Here is a 25824-nt window from a genome sequence, read left to right as displayed (position 1 = left end):
TTTGGTAGTGTCTGCGGGTATTTTGTAGTGTCTGGGTGTGTTTGGTAGTTTCTAGGTGTGTATGACGGTGTCTGGGTGTGTTTGGTATTGTCTAGGTATGTGTGTTGGTGTCTGGGTATGTTTGGCAGTTTTCTGTAAGTGTTTGGAGTTTTGGGGTGTGTTTACTCTCTCTCTCTCTCTCACACACACACACACACACACACACGCACACACACACATCTCCTCTCCTCTTCTCTTTCATCTACGCCATTCCCGTCAGTGCCTGCTCTTTCTGCAGAATATTGCTTTGTACACAGATACCGCAGTCTGACTTTCACCAGCAGAGGACCCTACGTGAGGCCTACGGAGAAGGCAGTGAACGCAGAGCTCAGACACCTTCAGAGGGAGTCAAAGTGCAAAAACATTCACATTCAACAGTGATTCACTTCCAAAGTCACAGCCACAGATTTAACTCATTCCCTCATTTCTTTTTGCTTTTTATTAGACATAGACAAGGATTGTCTATGATCTTATTGTACTATAAGTGTTCGTACCAAAAGGAAAGCACAGAGAGGCAGTATCTGAGTGATTTTACACTGATATTCTGGGTGTACAGGGAATCACTTTGGCCAATCAGAGGCCATCCATGCTGCTGTGCACATCGACCTGAAAACACCTTATAAGACTGACTGTAAAGAACTGCCAGCAGAATTCACATATTTGAGTTTAGCAGACAGAACACAAAACACAGATCGCTTGTCAAAATGGTCAGCTGTCGCCCACACACCGTCACACGAACAAATACAAATAACGAGCACAGAAGGGGGAAAGGGCCATCTTCAAAAAACAAACAGCATAATCCTACCCCCTAACACAGGCACCCCAAAACTACAGCAGGGCACCAGGACACATTACAAAAATCATCTTTCCAAATATACAATGATTATATACATAAACACAGACGATGAAAATATTCACCATGACACTTTCATAGATCATCTTCATTGTGAAGTTAACAATATACACACAGTCATATGCAGAGTAAATATATAGTAATATAAATATAGTCATTGATTTAGTCACTAATACCATGGCTTCTAGCGTTACAATAAAAAAATAAATAAACCATTACTGTACTTTAAAAAAATAAAGTCAAACGAAATGGAATTAATTTATTTGAACAGGACAAACCCAAAGGAAGGAGAGGCCCTGGAGGTGTGATTGTTTCAGGGAGTCCCAGACAGACACAGAAATGCTGCCTTTCAAATGGCCCCCTGATCAGCCCACATGGCAGACGAGAGGAAAATGTCACACACGTCCTGTCACACAGGCCCTGGTCCCTTCTGATTGTCTGAAATGCTTTGGACTAAGACCAGGCCCCTGCTGGTCAATGCAAGGCTGGTCCTGTGCTGGTAGGAATGTGAGCAAAATTCTCTGACTGACTGATGCATCACCTGCATTGTTCTCCTCTCATTGACCACTTTGGGTGAGACTCCATCACACTCCATCTCTTATGAGCATCATGTATTATTCCATGCAGGCCCACTGGAAGGCCTAACCGGCCTCAGACTGAGCTCACAGCATTTCACACAGCTGTGCTCTACATTGCCCATTTTCCATGGGCAAATCCACGGAATGTGAAAGACATGGGACATCTGATTGCATCTGTGTTTTTGGTCCGGGTTGCAAGATTTCAGATCTGGGAATAAACACAAAACTCTGACAAACACAAGACTTGGTTGGGAAGGTGTAAGTTAGACACATGCATTTTTTGTGCTTACAGAATATTTGGTCCTCTCTTTTTGTCTCGGTTCAAAGAGCCATGAACGTGCCATCAATTATGCTAACTAACCAACCACTGTCTGAGACCTATGGACTTTTTTTTTTCAGTTTTCTTTGTGCTGTTGTCTGATCATGTGCTTGGTTTTGTTCTCTCTGCAGTGATCTCTGCACTGCATCATGGGAAAGTGTCAAACTGATTACTCCTCTAGCCGGAGGCAGTGCTGGGAGCAGGACCTGTGTGACATAGATGGTGCTGACGGTTGGCACCAGATTTAGCAGGGAATCTGTGTTGTGGTTTGTGGCTCATCTCCAGAGCCTCTGTCTATGATAAAGTGCACAGCCTAATTAGGTTGCACCTAATCACTAGTTAACAATAATCACTAGCAACACAATACAAAGCTTCTACACAGACTAGTAGAACGTTGGACTTAGATTAATTGAGATGACTTGAGCTTTAGGCACCAAACTGTGCTTTACAAAAATGTGCTCCGTTTCACCTTCATGAGGAGGCCGTCAGCAGCAGCATATCCACCATGCCCCTCTGTTTCAGCACGGAATGTTTTCTGTTGTAAACAGTGACACTTAGTGGTCAGAATGTGCCACTGCAAGGTGTATATTTTAGCTTTTTAAAAATATATAATACAGATATTTCCTTTTATTTCAAAGCACCACTGGGCAAGTGATCTTCTAAGATTTGTGTTTGTGCTTGAAAAAAAATACACATAAGGACAGTTTCCTGAAAAAGCTGCCTGTTTTTATGCATAATATGTAAATCAATTTGCTGTTTTATCACACAGCACCATTACGGTGCTTATTGAAAAATGTTTCGCATCCCCCAGATTCCTTTCTCCAATCATTTAAAGAACAGGAATGGATTTTATTTTGTTTTCATATTAAAGCCTCCACATTACAGTGGCATGGACGCCCTGTCAGGGCCCTTAGATGTTTTCGCACCAGGCGAGAGACGCGTACTTTGATATGTAAACGTTCTGGCGATGTCGATGCGGCAGTATACTGTGCGTACAGGAGCTTCACGGGGAGCAACAGCGTGCCACACGCGGCCGCATCCAGGGAGGGCTCGTTAACGCATCACCTCGCCTCCCACGGTAACGACCCGTCTATTTTTAACACTGGCGGTGTTAAGTGTCTCAGGAGCGTGCAGAGACGCCTGCACATCTAAAGCTCACTGTTTCACCGCTCATCACTCCCAGAGACTGCTGCTCAAACCTCCACCCTTTCACTCCCCATTACTCCCAGAGACTCCTGCCAAAATCTCTATCCCTCTGTTATGCCTTGTGAGTGCATGCCCGATAGAACTTTTGGCTGGACAAAGTAGAATCTCTTTATCAAACAGTGTAGCAGACTGGGGGGGTCTGAGTAGCTCAGTGACTGGGAGCCCACAGCTTTACTTTATGAGGGTATGGAGAATGGGTAGGTCAGCAGGTGTTGCTTGTCTCATCTTTCTCAGGCACCCAACAATTCATCAGGCGTCTGACAGGCTGTGACAGGCTGTTTCAAATCTAAATCGCTGTTCCAAAGCAATGTTGCCAAAACACCTAGTATTCACCTGGAGGAGGTGTGCCAGGACTTATGGCACCCTTTGCTTGATCAAGAAAATAAGAAAGAAATAGCTGTAGTTCTCTCCAGCTGACACAGTTCAATATAAATGTAGATATGTATACATATTAAAAATATACATGAAAAATAAGCGCTTTTTAAAATGGTGTCCCACAGGTTGATGTAGATGGACTCATTTATGAATTAAATCCCACATACTGTATATGCCCAAAACCACAGTGCATTTGAAAGCCAAATTCATCATCACGCCGTAGTGTAAGTGGCACAATCTGGAGAGTTCTGTAAGCTGGGCCTGCTGCTTCCTCTGGCTAATGCTCTGTGTTACCCACTGGCTTCCTCTCATGTAACAAAGCTGTGAAACTACTACACCTCCTAGACATCTGACAGCCCCCGTAGCAAGACCAATGGTTTCTATTCGTCCAGTAAAGATACAGCATTGTCACAACATCGAACTGCACCGGAACGCAAGAATCTGCAAAGAACGACTGAACATGGCTGAGACACAAATGCTGCTGCCTCTGTGTTAGAGAGTTAGTAAAGTGTACACGCCTTTGTGTGAATGACTGCATCTTGCCAAAGCTACCATAATCCAATACGCATGAAAGTCCCAGTGGAGGGAAGGATTACAGAGGGGTTTTGTTAATATTACACCACATCTACAGATATACACAGCCACGAATACAGCAAGGACGAACGCGTCAATAATGTCAATTATTACTGCTCTTCTTATAGTATTGCATGTACTGTACCGTACATTGTGCACTTTTATTGTTCAAGGAAACACCCCCTTTGGGAGCAATAAACTATTATATTACATCATATTCAACAATCTGGGAAATGATTTTTACAAACGATAAAGGGAAAATGCCTGTGCCATACGACAGAATTCCACATATACAGTAAATAAAGAACTTTCATTGTACAGTCCAACACATTACAGCTTTGCTCGCAGACAGAAAACAGGATGAAGACATCTGTTGTTCTCTTCTTCCCTTCCCCAGATCTCCCCTACAGCCCTCCTTAAGATGTACTCTGTGGAGAAGAATTACGTGCTGCAGCATTTCAGACCCCTTAGCTAGCGTTACCCTGGTGCTGTGCTGGAACTAGGCACTGAGACATCTGCTGCTGCCAACATGATCAGCGGCCAACATTTCCACCCTATACAGAGAGTTACCCTCAGCCCTGTCACTGGCCCTGACCTTCCAGCTCCCAGCCAATCACCTGCAGCCTCACTGAAAGGGCACCACGTTCTCTTGCTGAAGAGGACCTCGTTCTATCGCTGAGAGGGGAACGCGTTCTCTCCCTGAAAGGGGACCGCGTTCTCATGCTGAAAGTGGACCGCGTTCTCATGCTGAAAGTGGACCGCGTTCTCTCCCTGAAAGGGGACCTTGTTCTCATGCTGAAAGTGGACCACGTTCTCTCCCTGAAAGGGGACGGCGTTCTCTGGCTGAAAGGAAACCCTCAGCTGGTTGGTTACGGGCTCTACTGCACTGCCCTTGATTAAATATGTATGCAGATATAGATCCATATAGATACAGACATATAGACCTAGATCTCAACATTGATAAAGATTGATTACACATATATAATCAATCATGGCAGCGCAGTAGAGCTGCACATGATTGATTATGTATTACATGTGGTGGGTGGAGGGTACACAATGGATCATAGCTCGGACTCAGGTGTGGTGGCCATCAGGTAGCCAGTCCCGTAGCGGCTGTTTGGGGCGGGGTTGGTCATCTCAGAAGGGGAGGTGCTACCTGGCCCCAGGTAGGAGCGGTGATTGGGCATGGGGGACGGGGCCTCGCTGGGGTTCTTGCTGAGGATGAAGCGCGTCTCGTCGTGGTCCTCCAGGTTGGACATGTCCTTCATCATGCAGCCCTTCTTGTAGGAGACGGAAAGCTTGTTGGAGCCGTCGGACAGCAGGTTGAACTGGCGGGCAATGAAGACGATGGGGAGCGGCAGCATGGCCACGATTATCAGGGCGAAGCACATGGTCAGTGCCCAGGGAGGGTAGCTCTGGAAACGCTCAGCTGCCTGGAGACCGGGAGAGGGGAGGGGCCAGGAAAACACATGATTGTCAAGAAGTGGGATCGGGGAGAGACAGGAAAGGGGTTGGCTGGGTATGGGATAACCTATCAACCTGCTACCAATGGAAATGCTAAAATGTTCCTGGAGATCACTAACAAATGTCCAATATTAGCACATCCTGAACATTTCCCCTGTTTCACTACAAAAATCGTGATCTCTTTATCGCAGATCACACTCTAAATCCCTAATCTTACACATCACTCTTTATGGTCAGGGTCATCCATGTGCATTTCATCAACAACCAGGAGGGGGCAGCAGAATGCTCAGCAGTATGAACATCATAAAACTGTGGAAAGGGCTCTGGCAGCACTCTGTAAACACTGCGCGGGTATTTAAGCTCAGGCTAAAGCTACAAACGATTGGAGGGGAGATGATCACTCACCAGGTCCTGCACCCACGCGTTGTACCCAGGTGGGCTGATGGCCATCTCGATGACGGTGGCAGAGATGAGTATGATCAGGCAGAGCGGGGAGACATACTTCCACATGTAGAAGTAGAAGCGGTAGGGCCGGAAGCCCAGCATGTCCTCCAGGTCCTGCATGAACCTGACAGACAGGTAAGAGAGTGAGCCGTGAGACTCCTACTACCACTACACTCCTACTACAGCTTCACCTGCCAGCTGTGTTCACCTGCCTGCTGTATCTCTGTCTGTCTGTCTGCCTATCTGTTTGTCTGTCTTTACCTCTTGGTGCCGTAGATCCAGGCCACTGAGACGTTTTCAAGGATAACCACAATAGTGAGTGGCAAGCCAGCGGAGTAGTCATCGAACATGGTGACGAAGTAGTTCCCTGATCGCTGCACAAACAGGAGTCCAAAGATGAAGGCCGTAATGCAGCAGCACACTGAGGAAGAGGAGGAGGAAGACATCAGGAAGGACACCTTAGAATCCCACAGCTTCCCAGCACACTATCACACATAAAGTTGTCAAACACAGGTCGAGCACCAATATTCCTGCTATCCTAATAATCTTTGTTTTATTGCTATAACGGGTCGACGGCCCCAAATGGAGTGTGAAATTACTGATCTTCCAGATGCAGTTAAATATGGCATAGAGTTCATGGGCTCAGAAAGGCCTCCTGGAGGGCTCAGCAGACAGAGGAGGCTACTGCTTCATGAACGCAGGGGACAGGGCGGGGCCCTCACCTGTGAAGATCTCCTTGCGCACCTTGAAGGTGTCCAGAACGGGCGTGGTGATGCCCTCCATGGTGCCGATCATGCTGCCCAGGCCCAGGTTGATGAGCATGAAGAAGAACATGACGGACCAGAAGGGTGAGGCCGGGAAGTGGGTCATGGCCTCGGTGAAGGCAATGAAGGCCAGCCCGGTGCCCTGCACGGCCTGCAGGCAGAGGGACATGTCAGGAATATAGATTAATATCTATTAATATAGAATAATATTCCTGTCACTGGCTGTGTCCCCGTGCTGGGGCCTACCTTGTTGAGCTCGTCCTCCAGCAGGCATGGCTCCAGACCCAGCTGGGAGAAGCTGTCCTCTCGCACCGTCTTGATGACCCCATACATCTCGGCGTAGTCCGCTGAGGTCAGATGGGAGAAGTTGACGTGTGGAGGGATGAGGTCATGGCTCAGCACATTGGAGTTCAGGTAGCCGAGGATCTTCTCTGCGTTCCTGATGCACAGGTAAACAGCAGTTAGAACTTGACCTGCGCTCACAAGTGTGCCCCTAGCATTAGAGAAAATGACTTACCTCCGGTAAGTCGTTCCATTGCACTAATAAGGAGGTAAGCATTACGACCAGAGCCAGGCTTGCATGATCAGGCTGATCAAGTACCAGAGTGGCACTCTACATTATCAAACCTGCCTCATACAAGAAAAACTACATCTCTAACACTGATCTCATATCAGATTTTCTCATTGCAATCCTGGCTGCACTGTCAGGCCATGTTGGACCACTGACTGTTCTCACCAGTCTGCTGGACCATTTTCACTGCAGTCAGGTATACCTAAAAGTGCATGCTCCAAAAACGAGTGTATGGAGATGCAGCTGGGCTCAGCCTAGCCCTGGAAAAACATGATAACCCAAAGAAAGACTTGAGAAGAGTGAACTTTTATCCTGTGGGCGTGGGTTAGCCCATTTTTATTTTTACCATTTTCAGTTTTACCTTTACCTGTGGATACTGCGTGTAAAGATGATTGTCAGCTGTTCTGTGATGAATGAGAAGGCAGACCAGTGTGGGTTATCATGTTTTCTCCAGGTTGCCTGTCCACAGTGCACACCACAGTGGTGGGTGGTGGAGTTGGGGGTTGGGTGTTGGGGGTTTTTCAGGGTTTGCACTCACTCTACGACACACTTCTCATTCATGATGTTGGCCTTGAAGCCGAGCACAGCGAACACCACCAGAGTGGCCAGCACAGAGGTGATGAAGTTTATGACGGACACCAGCACAGCGTCAAAGTGGCAGTTGTTGTCGCGTTTGTTGTAGCTGGAGAAGGCGATGACGCCGCCGAATCCCAGCCCCAGGGCGAAGAACACCTGGGTGGCAGCCTCGCGCCACACCTGTGGCTCCAGCATCTTCTCCAGCTGGGGATGAGAAAAGGTCACAAGGTCATGGAAATGGAACCCCCTCAAACAGCTGGCACCCTGTATGCTGAACACACAGAAGCTCCAGCTAAAAATCTACAGTCCCACGGCAGTCAGGAGGTAGTTATGGAGCATGGATACTTAATTTCCAGTAACAGAATGTTCATCTTTCGGTGTTCTAGAGTGTAGTTTAGCTTCGTTTCATTTAAAGGTCTAATTCTATCATCTGCTTAAACTTACATGCAGACCAAAAACACAATTCTTAATAACTCATTGTTTATAACACTAGATTTGGTCGGTGACACAAGAACTGTGGCTCCTTCACTAAGTCCACTTGCTGTACTCCTAAAATACACATACATCATCACTGCATATACAAAATATTGTTTTCGCCCCTACACACAGAGGGAAAAGCTTTCAGGAAGCCCTTTGCAGGCTAATGTGACTGCAAACCACACTGTAGCCACCAAAGTGCAAAAGGATGCACAGATGTTGCTGTGGGTGTTTACATACAATCTGCCACCAGAGAGAGACAAAAGCCTGATTTTTACAGCACAAACAATAGAGCTAAGTCCAAGGTTAGAGCTCCAATAAAATGTTCCTTGTGCTTGTATCAGACACAGAATACACTGGTGAGTGCAACATCAGCAAAACACCCCCCTTCCCTCTTGCAGATTCAGTGCTCACTCGGAGTGACTGATGGGGACCAATAAATGGAGGCTGTGTTGGGATGCTGTGATGTGATTGGCTGTCTCACCTTGGGGGTGAACATGTGCGCGATGCCGTCCACCGCCCCGTTCAACAGCAGGCCCCGCACCAGGAAGCACAGCAGCACCACATAGGGGAAGAGCGAGCTGAAGTACATCACCTGACAGGTAGGGGGCGCACAAGAGAAACTCCCTGTGAGGATAAGCGGGGGAAGACAGGCACGCAGCAGCTGACTCTGATTGCCCCTGTTTCGGCCTCATCTGACCCCAGGAGCTCACCTTCCCTGATGACTGGATCCCCTTGATGACCGCCAGGCAGACAATGAACCACGCAGCCAACAGGGACAGGGTCATCCTCCAGTTCAGCCCCCCGCTGTCGGCGATGGTGCTGGTGATGTTGAGCGTCTCGCGGTACCAGAAATATGTGGTGGCAGAGCTCTTTTCACACTCAGGCTCTACAACTGCAGGAAAGGGAGGGCACAGTGCGTTAGAGTCCTCTAAGGGAGGCCACAGTGCGTTAGAGTCCTCTAAGGGAGGCCACAGTGCGTTAGAGTCCTCTAAGGGATGCCACAGTGCGTTAGAGTCCTCTAAGGGATGCCACAGTGCGTTAGAGTCCTCTAAGGGAGGCCACAGTGCGTTAGAGTCCTCTAAGGAATGCCACAGTGCATTAGAGTCCTCTAAGGGAGGCCACAGTGCGTTAGAGTCCTCTAAGGGAGGCCACAGTGCTGCTCACAGTACTGTCATACACTGATGAAAGACAGAAACACTACACAGAACATATTTACACAGTGTACAGTAACAACTACACAATATGCAAGATACACAGCTCAGAATACAGTAATATGAGCATTACACCATGTGAATTGCCAATAACATTTGGCTGGCAGGGGAAATCATACAGCCGTTAAGATATTTCAGAAGGAGGAGGAGGAGAAATTGAGAACTGAGAGTGAGAATATTAATGTTTTTACTGACTGCCCCCTCCTGAAGCACCACGCTAAAAGAAAACGTCCATTTCTGCCTAGAGCTGCATAGTGAGTCGACAGATGTACAAGTAATATTATTACGCAAGGTGATTGCTGGCATTTAAATCTGTTGCATAATTTAGGGAAAATGGATCTAGCACAGGGATTACATCCTACTGCACCTTATGACTGAGGGTGGAGAGCCTCTGCCAGAGTGACCCTGCCATGTCCTGCAGTCTCAGACTTGCTGACACCTAGTGCCCAATTTTGAGTATTACATGTAATAGTATTTAACAATAATTGCTTTCTTTTCTCATCGCCTAGAAGAGGTCATGTGATCTTAGATCATAGTGCACTTCACTCCATTTTGTGAAGTCACCTTTGTTTAGAGTTAAGCACATGTAAAGCAGTCTTTTTCTCCCTCAAATGCTGTGTTTATGTATAATGCATTTGTATTTTGCATAATGTTTTTGTATATGTTAGTGCAGTATATTTGTATAAGTATGTATGTTCTGTTTCACTAAAGAAGAAGGCAAATGTGTGAGTAAAATTAAACCATAAAGAGAGCTGCATAGACAGGGTGGAGAAGCCCCGACTCTGAGCGTCTCTCCTCACAGAGGAGCAGGCTGGCTGGTGGCCGGGATGGGGGTGGTGGGGGTGGGGTGGGGGGGGGGTGGGGGGGTTCATAGCTGGACAGGTTGTCCTGGTTCCAAAAAGGACAGTGCTGCTCAGGTCAGTGTGTGCCTCTGTCAGTCATGTGACCGCGCCAGTCAGGGAGCATGCTGGGAACGTCTGAGCTCACGGGAGGCCTTGCCTTAACCGACAGGACTTTTCTCTCATCCACTGTGATGGCAGAGGGTGGGCAAGAGGACTGTCACCTCAAATATGCCAGCTTGTCAGCCTGTTAGGCCCACTATGCGCACTGCCCAAATGCAGAGTCAGCAGAGAGCTGCTGTCAGAGCATCTTAGACTTCTGACTGAGTTTATTTCACAATGTACAAAACTGCATTACTACAGGGAGAGTGGGACCTGCTATGTACTGGGGGGCAGAATGAACATCAGTTTCCGAAAAGGACAATCTATGCTGATTCCCTGGATGGACTGATCTTGTGCACTCACGCTTTGATCGAGGATGTGAACGTAATTAAGTTTCCTCAGGCTTAACTGAGGCTCATCTCTGAGTGAATCACCAGGAGAACTTCATTTGCAGAGGGAAACGATCGGTGTATCAGCGTATCCCCTTACAGGGGTTTAAAGGGCGCTTCGGCTCATACTGATTCCAGCCACTGAGCTGATAGTAAAAAATGATATCTGTCCCTTTTATTTCAGTCAGTAAAATACAATTTACTACACTTCCAGTTTTCCAGAAGAAATGGCAAAGCACTTGATTTGTTAAAAATAGAGTTTTATCTGATATTATTTGCTTGAAAATGAACAAGAAAAGCATTTCTTAGCAGCGATATGAATAACAGCCTCCTACACACTTCAGATTTTTTCACACTGGGAAAAGGTGAGGCTGGGGGTGGAGTAATTCCAGCAGCTCCACATAGGAATATAGTCAACTGACCAGGGATTACACTGCACAGAAATGCCTGGAACACATGAATGTAAGAGGCCAGTAGTGCATTTTGCAATATCCTCCTAGATTGTACCACATGTAAGGTTGTACATAATACTATACCCAGAAGTACAACTACTACCACTAATGATACTAATACTACTAGCAATAGCAGTTATAATAAATTGAATGTTATATCTCTCACACACACACACCTTGGACTCCACTGGCATATGAACTTCACTGTATAAATCTGTGTTACAGATGCTATTTCACCCCCCGGTCTGTCTTACACTCCCTGATTTGTGTGTTCAGTCCAGCTGCCTAGATTCAGCCCTGAGTGACGCTGCACTCACTGGCCTGTGTTCCGTTCTTCTTGATGGGACACTCGCTCCAGGGCAGCGGGTACTGGAAGGACTGGAAGAAGTAAAATATGCTCCAGCCGATGATGACGTTGTAGTAGAGACCCACGAAGCCGCTCACCTGCAGAAGGGACAGTTTGATTAGGTGTACAGTTACTTGGCAACTGTGTAGGTATGTACAGAATGGTAGTAATTCCTTTCCCAATAACACACAACAACATCTTCTTCCCCTTTCACACCAACTTTGGAAGCCCAAAAAGAGCACTAAGCTCACCACAGCATCTTACACACCTGAGCCAGGTGTGTGCAGATGCGTGGATCCACTCTTCCAGGTACCCTACTGTTCTTTTTCTGAATTCTGCTTTGTTGGCTTTTCAAACCTGTGGGTGCGAGACTGCCACTGGTGGCGATCAGCAGAACTGCATCAGGCCGGGAACTGGGAATGGAGCGCTGTGAGTTTCCACAGTAACCTGAGAAGCGTGATTCATAAGAGCTGGCCTCTGCTTTACCCCACACCTCTCATACGCAAACTCTGAGTGACCCATCTGCCCACTGGTGCTGGGATTAAATGTCACCGGATTAATGTGCATTTGCAGAATAGAGGCAGACAATCTGTCTGACACACTGGAGACGCGTGCATGTGAGACTAAATGGCTCAGCTCATATGTGTGTGATTGTGTAGCTGCGTCTCTGAGTGTGTATTTGTGCTAGCCCACGTTAGCCTTAGCCTTTGGCTGCACTATGAGTATTACAGTATTCAGTCCCAGGGATGGGGGGCAGGGCTTTTCACACAACAGCAGTCAGAATGTCTATGAATTATTCATATGAATTCTCTCAACAGCCTCTGCTTTCATACCTGCTGTGGCATTTATAGCTCCATGACTCTCTGGTGTCTCATCTACTCGCATTCAGCCACTAAAGCTACCAAGCACTACCTCTCTGCCCCAAACCAGCAGCGGTCAGGACAGGGTTAATCTGAGGCAGAAGGCCCTCGATACTGCCTCAGTGTATTAGAAGGTCCCGGTTTGGCCAAATCGGGCTCTGACAGTCATCACCTTGAACACGTTCGCCTCAGGCTCTTGACAGTGACGTTATGATGGAAGGTAGGCCAGGTCACCTCAGGAGCAGAGGCCGAGTTGGATTGAATGAGCCGCTGGAGCAGTGGAGGCATGATTGTGAGTCATGGCAGGCAGGGGGTTAATCCACACTGTGCTCTGATCATTGCCAAACCATGACACATGCATAACCCCTGGGGCCAAAGATAGAGCCCTTAAACCTATTGGAAGTGTCTGTGTGATTGAATCTGGGTGTGTTCTTGTCCGTAACTGTCAGTGATTAATTTAAGCGGCATGTCACAATGACACTTAATCAAAATATTGTATTTTCTGGTTTCTCCTAACCTCCGGAAACAGCAGGATGGTCTCTCCTAAACCCAGAAGACACTGAGAGACTGTGGCCTCCACCCTGCTATTTTCTGTTACAGTTGCAGTTCTGATGTACAGCGCTTTGTCCTCTCACCATCAGGCTGGAGACCCCGACCCCGCCGAGCCGTGGGCAGACGTAGTTCCACACCCCGATGCTCCCACGGCGAACCCTCTGCCCCACCGCCAGCTCCAGGAAGAAGAGTGGGATCCCAATGAGGAGGAGGAGGATGAAGTACGGCACCAGGTACGCACCTGATGGGAGGAACACAGAGAGCACCTGTTCAACACACACCTGCACACATCACAGTAGTCCCTGCCAAACCGGTGCTAGAGACATGCATTAACCCTTTCATACATGACTTATTCTATGCTAAGTAGTGTGCGTGTTACTTTACATGGTTTGTTATGTTTTCATGAGCGTTGTTAAGCTTCTCATAGAATTCACCACTGCATTTGCTGTACTAGATTGCTGTAACGTTAAATTGCTGTTTCCTCAGAGCTAACGTTAGCTAGAATTTTTCCAATCTAGTGTTCTAATCACACCGGTGTGACCGTAAACGCAAAAGGGTTAAAGAAGACCTGAAGCTCTCTCCAAACCAGAACTGGAGACACACATTACAGATGACCTGAGGCTCTCTCTAGTGGTAATGATCTCAACCATTAATGGCTTGCAGCATTGTAACTTTCAGAACTTTAAATGATAAAAGAAGAAGAAGAGGAGGAAGGGAGGAAAAACAGCATTTAAGAGCAAGAAGGAAGGGCATTTTATTTTATAATGAAGAGAAATCCATTCTACTTAAATTTAAAACATACATTTAAAACATGCTGGAACATGCAATAATGATGCCAGCAGAGTACATTTCTGAGAAATACTAGGTGTGCTTCAGTATAAAGGCCACACAGACCCACTGGTTTTGGCTCCTCTGGATGTGTGGGTAAGAATGTCCTTGATTCAGCTTATTCTCCATGACCGAGGTTATGTCCTGTGCTGGCCACGCCTCCAAAGCATGAAACTGTGGCATTAAAGTCAGGCACATCTTCAGTGAACCAGCAAGTTCAGTAGGACCCTATTTTTGCTGGCATCACCTGTATGCATAACTGTTTGCATGGTAAATTGTCTACAAATTTTAGATAGATAGCTAGACCCATGAGCAAATGACTTGTCTTTGCAAAGAACATTAGCTATTTCAATCTTTAAGGTCAGTTTGCAATAATATTTAGCAACTATTCCTTATTACTCTTGTTCTTGTGGGCGAGAAACATACGTATTTTCCATGGCAAACAAAAAGGAGAAAAGAGCATCTAAACTAATAATAGAGACAATGTCTTTATCACATAACAAAAAATATTAGTCAGTTATCTGATCTTGACAGCTGAAGCCTTGTAATTAAAACTGAAATTTCAAGTGAATTCATTTTTATCATGCAACATATTAACTAAACTCAACTAAACTCAACTGTCAAATAGGTAGATAGGAATGATCTATGCTTACTTGAGACACATTTTATCTTGAAGAATGAACGATGACCTGGGCATCTTGACCTCTTAGTTAAACAAAGGAACTTTACTTAAAAGCCTCTAATACAACAGAAATACTACAGGCTTTTGAGTAGTGCAACAGTGGCACTATTGAAAAGACAAAAGTACAACAGTAGCATGTGTTTAGGTGCAGTAGTGAACATCTATTGCTGGCCCTTAGTCCTTAACCTCTGGACACATGAGGATGTCATATGCATGATGGCCACTGAGGCAACCGTATTACTGCCAATCTTGAGTCATTCTGGGACACTCAGGGTAGACAGAGCTGGAAAAGAATACTGGTGATAGATAATCCTGGATCATGTCAGACTGCAGCCGGCCCCAGGGGGTAACTCACAGCAGCCATGGTAATGGGGCACCGAAATAAACTGCAGAGTTCAGAGTTAGCTAGATAACTAGCATAGCAACAGCCACATACACACATTCTACTATACTGTGACATGAGGTAACACCAAACTCACAAACTCATGAATGAAAAACACACTTTAAGTTGTAAAGCTTTGCTGCTTATCCTAAATCTGGAGTGCTTTTCTGAAGCACCATCCCTTTCAAGAATCCCAGATCCTTTTCCAAGGGGACAGGATACTCACATCAATAGCTGGCAATAAGATTCACAGAAGACAACAGCCATGCATCCCATAACACCGGCCACTCACCAGTCCAACCGCAGAGGCAAGCATTAATTCACTGTTAAAGTGTGGATGATTTAACGTATAAACAGTGACATTAACCCACTGCAGGGCACACACCCTCTCTGCAATATCTTTAATGACCACAGTGATCAGCGCCTTAGTTTAATGCCCCATTGAAAATCAATGTGATATGTGCATTAAACTGCCACCCACTGTGGCGGCTAAACTGTAATTTTCTGTCACCTTATTAACAAGTTCTAAAAATACACCGACAGTCTTGCTGCAGAGGGAGACAGGCTGAGTGCCGTGTAATCTTATTGTTTTCTGCTTTCCAGGGGATCAGGAGCAGACGGGGACAGGTGTCCCACTTTCACAGTCTCACTTTCTCACTGAGACGGCATCCTTTAATACCCTAAGCACGATGCCTGTTGGGAAAGACGCGCCTTGCGCCCCTGTCCTGGACCCCTGTGTCCGCTCCGCCTCACTGCCTCCACTGCCCCTTCCACTCCCGCTGTGCGGCGCCGTCCTCTGCTCCTCTCTCCCCTGGCTGTGAAGTGCTGATGACGTTCAGTGATGCTGTAGTGCCAGACGGGTTTGGCCAGACAGGCTCAACCTTTTCCGGAGGGCTCTGTGAGTCTGGCAGCCAGCGCCCTTTGGAGACGGGGTGTTAGCACTCATACTCAGAGGTGAATGGGAGCACTGAGATGCTTCCTGGTATTCCTCTGAGAGAGAGAGAGCAGCGCTGTGTTGCTGTGTGGATTTTGGTTAACTCAGTCTGATGTTTCACTGATACACTGTGAAATTATGTGGGCTGCTGTGTAAAGTGGTTTAAACCTGCTGCTCAAACAGGAAGAGAGGCAGCGAAAAGCACAACCTCAACACCAAAAATCTTTATTCTGGTTCAGTGGCATTGTGGTTAGACTTTTCACCCTTACACCAGAGGGCGATGTGTTCGAGCTGCAGCCTGCTAATTAGAAAGACTTTGAGAATAGTATCTGCTGTGCCTGGCACCCAAAATAGCAGAGGTGATTTAGGTTATGGCCCTGCAGGAGACTGGACTCAGAGGTCAAGCTGCTTTAGATCAAAGAAACTAGGAACACCTCAGAGTCGATTTGATTCTGATCTTTTTCCTTAGAGTGTTCAAGTCTAGGATTGATGCAGTGTTAGATATACAGTAGACCACAGGCAAAACAACAAGCACTGTTCAGTCGAATGTCTTGTGGCCTTTTCCAGACTTGGACACTGTGTTCGCTATTGCTTTGCACTGTGGTAGTACTGTGATGCAGCAGTCCTGCACCGCACTGCTGAGGGGTGTGTGTGTCTGCTGTTTCTCCAGCTTTGCCCACTCGGTGACACAGAGGGTCAGACGCAGCAGGAACACACCCCTCGGAGAGCGCTGTGCTGCCAGCGTCAGCTGCTGCTCTCCTGCTCTTTAATTAAAAGCCACTTGAAGGTACTCATCTTACGCACAGACGGGAGGACAGCGCTGTTGTCAAGGAGAATCAGTGGAGCCTGTGCCACTGGAGAGGCCAGGAATCAGGACTGCCACCATGTCAGTTTCAGCTGGAGGCACACAGAGACGCACACGCGCGCACACACACACACACACACACACACACACACACACACACACACACAGACATATCCACAAATACTCATAACACACACACACACACACACACACACACATACATACACCCTCAAACACTCATACCAATACACACACACACACACACACACACACAGACATATCCACAAATACTCATAACACACACACACACACACACACACCCTCAAACACTCATACCAACACACACACACACACCCACACATACACCATCTTTGAGTCTGCACAGCTCTCTAAATGCTGGGTCATAGTGCAATGTCATATACACAAACACATTCAAATGTTTCTTCTTAAAGCTCCTTAAAGAGTTTCTCTTGTTCTATGGCCCTCCTCCTCAGCCCAGGAGCAGACTGGCTTTGTTCCTCCAGGGATAGGGGCGGGTGGGTCGGCCATGGTGCCCTCCTCTCACTGCTCTCAGGCTCCCTGCACGTGAGTTGCTCATGTGGTGTCAATGGAGCAGTGTCTGTCCTCCAGTGAGTGCAGACTCCAGCGCAGCACACTGTGTGACTTCCAGTGCCATAAATAGCCAATGGCTATTACACTCATCTCACCTCCTGCATGAATGCAGAGGTTGTCATAGCAATAAGAGCCGAATATACAACTGCCGATTCAAAAACAGGGTTTCATGAAGGGGGAAAAAGCATAAAATCCTGGACACATCCTACACAGTAACCCACAGCGTTCTGCATTTAACAACACTACGGTTGATTATTCAGGTTTCCTGTCATTTATTTAAGCCAGTGGACACGTTTCGGTGAGATTCATAAGAGATGGCGCTTGGTTTAGACATCCGAATGACTGCAGAGCTCTGCAAGGAGTAATTGTTCTGAAAAAAGTCCCAGAATTCCCTGCAGGGCTCAGAAAATCATGGAGAGGAGAGCATCTATAAAATACTGAGCTCTTTAAAGACTCACATCCACGTCCTTATTACACAGCGAAGCACTTCAGAAGCCAGAATTATGCTTCAGCTCTCAAAGCATGGACATCACATTATGAGCTCGCTGTGCTTAGCCTCAGGCACATGAGTATGCGTTGGCAGAGGGTGAGCTCACTGTACACAGAAAACACTCCAGTGATTACGTACATTACACTATTACATTACTGCCATTTAGCAGCACTTTAGAGAAGTACAATTCCCTGCGTGCTGCTCCACACTGAATTATGCTCCTTGCACTCTGTTTGCTGATATACCTGTGCCATACTGACCAATCACAGCTGTGTTAATGGAGATATCTGCAGCGTATTGACCATCCATATCTCAATACACTCTCAGCACTTAGTGAGTCATCACTCATGGCCATGACCAGGCTGAGTTCACTCTGCTCTCCTGCTGTCAATAACAGCACTGCATTTTCTCCATGAAAGGAAGATCGGATTTGCACCGGTCCCAGTGAGTCATAACAGAATCGGATCAGAACAGAATGAGCCGTTGTCCCGGCGTGCCCTGCAGAGCAACCCGCATGGCATTCTGGCGGTGTTGTTCTGTGACTCGGCACCAATAGCATTGAGTGTCAATGTGAAAATGTCACGTTCGCGCAGCCATGCCCAGCACGGGGTGCTGCGTCGCACTCACCTCCCCCGTTCTTCTGGCACAGGTAGGGGAACCGCCACACGTTCCCCAGACCCACGGAGAAGCCCACCTGGGCCAGGATGTACTGCAGCTTGCTGTTCCAGGCGGGGCGCCCGTCTCCGTTGTCCAGCGTGTCATCGGGCTCCTTCCCCTTCTGGGCGGGGCCTCCCCCAGCCCCGCCCACATTCATCACACTGCTCTTGTAGTCCAGTGGCTCCTCCAGGGCCAGCAGGTCAGCCACCGACTCCGTGACGTGCTCATTGCTGTGCTCCCGCTGCGTGACCTTGCTGTTCTTCGGCATGGGGAATCCCGGGGAAAGACACAGCAGCCAATTAGGGCACCAGTGCAGATGCTCCTGACCTGATCCGGGCACGTCTGAGAGCTAGAACTTTGGGTCACAGGTATGGGTCCCCTTACCTGCGAGACGGACAGCCAGGTATATGCCTCCACCTGCTCCTGTCAGGAAGGAAGTGAATAGAGGCTTTATTGTGACATTACTTACAACACATGCTGTTGTGACTTTGATCACATATACTCATTTTTACATATGCTTGCTTTAGGGCTATGGAGTTGGATGGTGGACTAATGGACCCATCATAAACTGACTCCTATTCATGTGATACACTTTTTGAGTGACTTTCACTATGTATATCAAACAGACCAGAGAACAGTTTCTATCTTGTTTTTGTTTTCATTGTATCAATAATGACTTGATAGGAAGCGAAACAGAGACAGAGCCTCTACATTAGACGCAATTATGCTAATAGGATTGGGCTGCTAATGGAGATTCTCATTCAAACAGGTTCAGGCTAATAGCGAAAAACAATCAAAACAACCGTGTGGGACGACTGGTAAAGCAACATTTCCCTCCTCACTTCAGCTGCCAATGATAACCTGCACCAAGACTGCTGACAGGTTAACATGCAGCCACATGCAACACAGCAAGGTTTGGGTTTTCACATTGGCTGAATTGTCACTGGATACATACTAACTTGTGGGACTGGAAACCCAGTCTGCATTTTGGCTTTTTTTTTTCAAAATATATATTCAAACAAAAACAAAAACGTGCTTTTCACTTGTTAAAGGAAGGTGGAATGAGCAGAAAGTCATGTTTCCATGGTGACTACAATGTAAGAGGTCCAGCAGCAGTTTGGCTTTTTACTTTTTGGCTGATTTCAAGGAGATTCTGGTTAAGGCTTTATTTTGGAATGGTTTCCATGTTCCTGACCTAATGAATGAGTGCAGGAAGCTCCCAGTGTGTGCGCAGGGTACAGTAAGTCTGTAGAGAGGAGTGCTTTGGTCTCTGGACAGGCTCCAGGCTGGGATATTAGGAATTCTGCCATGTGGGGTCTGGTAAATAACAGCCAGTTGTGGGGCGGATCAGAGTAATCTCATTGGAACTGCAAAAGCACTGGTCTCTTTTTTCCTCCTGATTTAAATCAAAGAAAGCCGCAGCCCAAGGCCTGTGTGCTTGACTGGATTATTTCTGCTTCTGAGGGTTGGGGGATTTGTTTTAAACATTCAACTACTCAAAATTGTGCAAGTTCATCTTCCTGTAAAAGGTTGCGTGAGTTAAAATTTCTGGAGGGTTTTCCACAATCCCCTAATCCCCTCAATCTATCAGTAGCCCCTTCCCCAGGAATGCTGTAGCCCCCAGTCACTGCAGACTAGCATTAGGCTGCAGTGACACACTGCCTCCGTCAACACCGCAGGCATGGTCTCATTATTTATTAACGCAGAAAGAAAAGGTTCTGTGCTGTTACAAATACATACACATGGCTAAAAAAGCCCATGTCCTATTACACAACGATATATTTACTGTTTGAGGCTGCACTAGGACAGTTTGCTTGTCTATATATCTTCAGGGTAATTACGACTTTCAATATGATTTCAGCTGTTGGCCTTGTATGGGTTGCATCTAAAGGAGGGTCTTGTGTTTGTTGAGTTTGTGGATGGAGGGTGAGTTTGATGGTGTGGAAATCAGACTCAAGGCAGACTCAAGGCAGCACACGCCAGTCCCCCTCAGTGACTTCTCAAGATACCAATTATAAGGTACCAATTACATCCAGATGGCACCAGCACTACACACCCATCTGAAGTCCCTTAATATGCCTCAAACAATTCCACAAACACGCCTGCGTTCTGCAAACATGCCTGCATTCTGCAAACATGCCTGCATTCCACTAATGTGCCCACATTCTGCAAACACGCCCACATTCTGTAAACACGCCCGCATTCTACACGCTACACACATGTGACACACTCCAAGTCTCCCACAGTAATGCCATCCTGGAGGGCTAAATGCTATTAGACAGTCTGCATCAGACACCAAATACAAAGACCTACACAGTTAACCAGATGGATCGTTTGAGTGTGCATGCATCGAATTCCAAAAGCAATTGCAGAAAAAAAAGCTTTTAATCAGGGCTGAAATGGTACAGTGTGTTTTACATTTGGAAATGAAAAACCAAGTGAAACAGACTCACAGCTTGGAAGGGTGGGGATTGGGGTGGACCAATTCCATTAGTTTGATATCCCAAGGCTCTGTTAATTCATGGTGAAAGAGAGAAATGTGTGCCTGATATAACTGAACAGGCTGGCACAGAAAAGACTGTCACCATGTAATTCACGTGACCACTGTGCACCAGGAAGATTGGAGCTGGTTCAGGCAGTAGTGACCCTTTACTTAGAGATCCGTGATGAAAATGGTTTCAGATTCATTTGTCTGTATGGAGATCAGTGTCCCATCCCAGCTGGCTGGGTCTGGGGATGGTTTTCGCAGCCAATCAGGCAGAACTGCAGAGTGATGCACTGAGTGCTACAGGAGCTATGGCTGCATCACCCTAATACAGCAAGGCCACTAGTGTCCTCAGTCACTGTGACCCAACTGTCACATTTAAGCCACTCAGGAGGGCTGATGTCTTACTACCTGTACCAGGGCTGCTACTATCACTGCGTGGCCAGGGTTATGGTCTGCCTTCCTGTCCTGATGCAAAGTAACCTCTCTCCAAAGCATCATTTAAAAGAACATATCCACATCATGCATGTCCGCTTGTAGGTGTTGAATGCATTTACATATTGACGTTTGACAGTACAGTTTCTGAAAGGTGCAGGCACAGCTCAGACTTGATGCTTTAAGGAGCAACCTGCAGCTGAATACTGAACAAGTTGGGATTTTTTTGTTTTGTTTGTTTGTTTTTTCAGTTGCTATGAACATATTGACTATGCAGTGTGATACAGCTCAATTGTAAATTTCATTAACAAGGACAGAGCTCTCATCGCCACTGACTCTGTTTTTATGCTCCTGGGCCAGATATCCTGTGGAAGAAATAACAGATCCAGCTCCAAGTGTCATGTATGAAGGATACGCTCCAGTTTTATCTTGTTGGGTTGCTAGGCAACAGCGCTTCCCAAAATTCTCACTTCCCTGTTGCATCCATCTAAACACCATCACGCAATGAGCAGTGGAGCTGTAGCGTGTGATGTTATTATTGGAGGCAAAGAAGCTAGTTGGAAATATCCATCATTAAAACATATGCAGTCATGCTATTACATGCTTCACTGGAGGAAAGATTGTGTGTGAACCACCTATATAATATTTACACAAAGTGACCAATGCTTCAAATGGAGCACGCATGGCCATTGACCAGAAAAAAATCATGTCATGTAGCAGGCCCCTCTTCTCCAAGATAAAAACAAATACAGCATATGTAACACTACTGCTTTATCATGGAAATCTGGAGAGCTCTGCTTTAGTAATGAACTCCAGAGAGGGGAAAGACCTGTTTAAAAAAAAGGTATAGGAGGTACAGGAGGAGCTAGTTAAATCATTTTGTACATGAGTTTTGAGGAAGGTAGGGGTCCTTCCTTATTAATGACAAATGTCATACACAGTACGACCATCACAAAACATAAAACCAAAACTGAACTAGTTAGTCACAGAGGCAAGTAGTTTGCCCAAGGAAGAGCTGCTCTGTCAGCTTTAATTTCTAGAATGGCTCCCCAATATGACTTTGGGTAATGTACTTATGTGTTAGTTATTTTGAACCTATGCAGAGCGAAGTTAAATTCGTGCGGATGCCGTAGTTTTAGGAAGTGCACGCGCACGGCTATAGGCCTACCTAATGAGATTTCATCTAAGGAGATTCTCACTTAACGGATTTACAGCAGGCCAGACCAACCTCGTGAAAGTCATTAAATTTATACCCGTTTCTTGCTCGGTTGTGCGGTTATCAGACTATGATTTTTACTGAGATGTCCAGTGCATCGCCGTCGAAGTAAATGAGAGATTTGGTTTTTCTATTCATTCTCTACATACAGCATGGGTGATGGATGATCAAGTATTACCAGCCTACAGTACGTTACCTCTTACTCCTTCAGTCAAATTCCGTAAGGTGGTATACCACCAGTCTGAAGTGTTATGTTTATTGCCGAGTGATGTAGATTATCAGGACAGGAAATCTGAGAGATGGGCAGCCATAGTGGTATGTAGGCTCCAACCATCTAGCATCATCGCGGTCAGAGGTGCGCGACACGATATAATCGGCATCATAACAGCCTAACACCCCGTTTGCCACAGCTACATCTATCGTGTCTTCGACCTTTGTGGCTGGAGACTGCAATTACGCCTGCTTTCTCACGGCTAATCATCACTATTGATTAAATCACGCATATATTCAACATAGTTCATCAAGAAATCATTTTTATACGTTCGTTTGCATTATAAAACATTTTCAAGGTCAAACTATCCACCAACACAATGACACAATAGTTAAAGAATGACAAAACATTCGGAACTATGTAACATATTATTCCCTGTAATCAGTGGTATTTTGTATATCCAGGCTAACATTTTCACAGACAATATCTTGTTGCGCTGTGATTTACACGCGTTTCAGCAAGCGTCGGAACATAACAGAACTGTAGCTTTTCTCACGGGAGAGGTCATTTCCGTTGAAAATGATGCGGTAACATTATAGTACAGCAAGAGTACACCTTTCTCTGAAGTAAATGCAGGGAAATACCTCACAAATCTCGTAATCCACAAAACAAATGCATATTTTGATAGTTTGGATAGTCAGTGTTATTTGGCAACATGAAATGCTAAGCAATGATCATTTCTAGCAAAACCATTTAGTGCTCATAAATTAGTAATAAAAAATCTAAAGCGACGTAATGAAATGCGGTGACAGATGGGTACACTAAGAGACACAAAAGGTGTGAGAAGCCGCCGTATATATTTGGCTGTCTTACCTTATCTGATGTTAAGACTGGACAACCCCCAATACCTTTATATAGAAACAATGCGGGGAATTACATCCGTAACACGACAGCCGCGAGAAGTCTGTCTGCGTTCGGTCCGCCTGCTTCAATGCGCTCAGGGATGCGAATTTACAGAGCTACCGCCTTGGATGAAATTGGCATGCAGGGTGTCGAGCGTAAAGTCTGACGCAGTGCCTCAGCGGACCCCACTGCCAAGTTAATAGCGAATAATACCACCTTGTTGCAAACTATCGTTCAGCATCGGAAAAAGTCAATAATTTTGTGAATGAGGTGCACAGTTGTCTCCGTCCGGTTCGGACTCTATGTATTTACCAAAAGAAAATGTCTTTACAAAAGAATCGTTCCGTCACAGTTATAATTTTCACGAAGTTGCTGAACTGCTGAGATCCCTACCTAAAATTACACGAGGGAGATGCATATGCAAGGACACATAGGAACCGTGACGCAGGTTTGAGTCACCCTCCTGTGCATACGTCAATGGATTTTACCTGTTTCGTGACACCTGCAGAATTACGTACAAAAATATAATTATTAATTATAAGTAACCCTTATGTCCGCAGAAGGACAAGTGTGCCGGAACGTGACCGATACAATGGTTTGTTTTTATTTGTTTGGAATGAGCTTTCAGGTTTCACCTCCAATTTTCAAGGTACCGAATTTTACACCAACACGATTAAAAGATGCGTTCCAATGGCGCTAAGGTTTGAGTGGCTTTGTTGTTGCTCTGTCAAAGGGAAAATGTAGCGTGCACATTAATGACAACCATCCCTGTGTTAGCAGGTGCCAAGTTATGTTACCGATTATCCACACCCTAGTGCACTTAACATCTGTGTCCAATGAGTTTTGGCAGAGGCTGAATGAAGCATACGCGTTAAAAGCGCAGCGGCACCTTTGCCTGTGGCGCCACGCAACCGCGCAAAAGTGCATTGCTATAATCCTGTACAACACATTTAGTCTTTAATTTATGATTGAATACAACAAAGCCATTGGCCATTTTCAAACAGATAGGTACAGCGGTAATGTTTTTTTCAGTACTTAATGAAGAGCAGTTATTAATCCACTAAAATAAGCGAAGCATTTATTTTACCTTTTGACCGGACCACTAAATTGGACTTAAACTGTTAAAGTTGCTGGTTCTTCATCTTTCTGACGGCAACGGTAGACACACAAACAAATCATTCCAGAAAGGTAGAATCAGCGTTCAGAGTAATTAATATATAATATTAGCTGCCAAATATTTACCTCTGTTGAAGGCTTTAAAAATAATCGCTGCTTTCAGGCTATATCGGTCCAATGCTCGTTATGCAAGTACAGTACAATGACAGTTCAAGCTGGCACTCACTTAGCTACATTATGCTGCTGCTATGTTTCTATTAAGATGCGCTGACAGAACAGTGGAGGCAATAAATCTCAAGCTCTTTTCCACTTCCAGAGCGGTCCCTCGCTATGGCTGCATTGTTTTTCTATTTGACACCTGTAATTTATTTTGTCCTTCACTATACAGTATACATTCTTGTTCAGTCGTGTCTTTCTAAGAGATCGATACAGTGGAACATAGATTTGTGTTGTGCAGTTGATTATGTTTCATGCTTACAGTACAAATCGCCTTTTTCTGCTGTGCTTCTTTCTGCCGGTTTTCACAAATCAGCCACTGCATTCTGCAAACCACCTGCTGAAACAAACAAGCCCTTGTTACCTTGCAAACTGTAATATTCTTTTTGTCACAGTTTATCATAACAAGCAGAGGAATGTGTGGTTGAATATGGCAAGCATTTGCAGCATTTGTTTATTACAAGGGAGAATATAATGATGATCATGGCAAAAATTATTGCACAGAATCAATACTAATTCTACCACTGTTGTAACTGCAAGTCTGTGCCTGTGACTACTTTAGGAAAGTCTGTTTCTTGTTTTAAGGTTCAGTCTTACCAGTGTCATGATCCTAAAAGTTCTCATGTGTGGTATTTATTAATTATATTTGTTGGGTACCTACAGTATATTCAGAATCTGTAGAATATTGGAGGATGGAAGTGCAAAATTCGATGTACTTGCCTATATAAATATCTATATCCATGTGGATGTATGCTGTGGAATAAGTCACATCTGTTTCTTTAACAGGCTTATGCTGAGGCACATCTCCAGCCGTTTGTGTCTGTTCATAGTCCCTCTCTGAATAACAGAAGAGGTCCAG

The 25824-nt window shown here is 45.8% G+C and overlaps 1 protein-coding gene across 1 annotated transcript; it reads right to left on the bottom strand.

Annotated features, from left to right (window-relative positions):
* Positions 1 to 1141: 1141 nt before the first annotated feature.
* On the bottom strand, positions 1142 to 24015 carry slc6a17 (solute carrier family 6 member 17). Its single transcript, XM_036533096.1, has 12 exons — positions 23604 to 24015; positions 18354 to 18806; positions 13077 to 13234; positions 11553 to 11679; positions 8953 to 9134; positions 8724 to 8834; positions 7725 to 7966; positions 6862 to 7054; positions 6574 to 6766; positions 6113 to 6272; positions 5813 to 5975; positions 1142 to 5376 (listed from the first exon to the last, which is right to left on the bottom strand). Exons 2-12 carry the CDS (start codon positions 18649 to 18651, stop codon positions 5005 to 5007), a joined length of 2199 nt encoding a protein of 732 aa, XP_036388989.1. The 5' UTR covers positions 18652 to 18806; positions 23604 to 24015; the 3' UTR covers positions 1142 to 5004.
* Between the last annotated feature and the right edge of the window lie 1809 nt (positions 24016 to 25824).

This window comes from Megalops cyprinoides, chromosome 7 (genome assembly GCF_013368585.1).
Source record: "Megalops cyprinoides isolate fMegCyp1 chromosome 7, fMegCyp1.pri, whole genome shotgun sequence".
Lineage (NCBI taxonomy): Eukaryota > Metazoa > Chordata > Actinopteri > Elopiformes > Megalopidae > Megalops > Megalops cyprinoides.
The sequence above is the reverse complement of the archived record's forward strand: the minus strand, read 5'-3'. Positions and strand labels throughout refer to the sequence as shown.

Bases quoted from the DNA above. Each gene is read 5' to 3' on its own strand.
- slc6a17 (XM_036533096.1), bottom strand. From the start codon at position 18,651: ATGCCGAAGAACAGCAAGGTCACGCAGCGGGAGCACAGCAATGAGCAC. The intron at 8,835-8,952 runs GTGAGCTCCTGG...CCTACCTGTCAG, and splicing joins GGATCCAGTCATCAGGGAAG to GTGATGTACTTCAGCTCGCT. The intron at 5,976-6,112 runs GTAAAGACAGAC...CCTGTCTGTCAG, and splicing joins TGGATCTACGGCACCAAGAG to GTTCATGCAGGACCTGGAGG.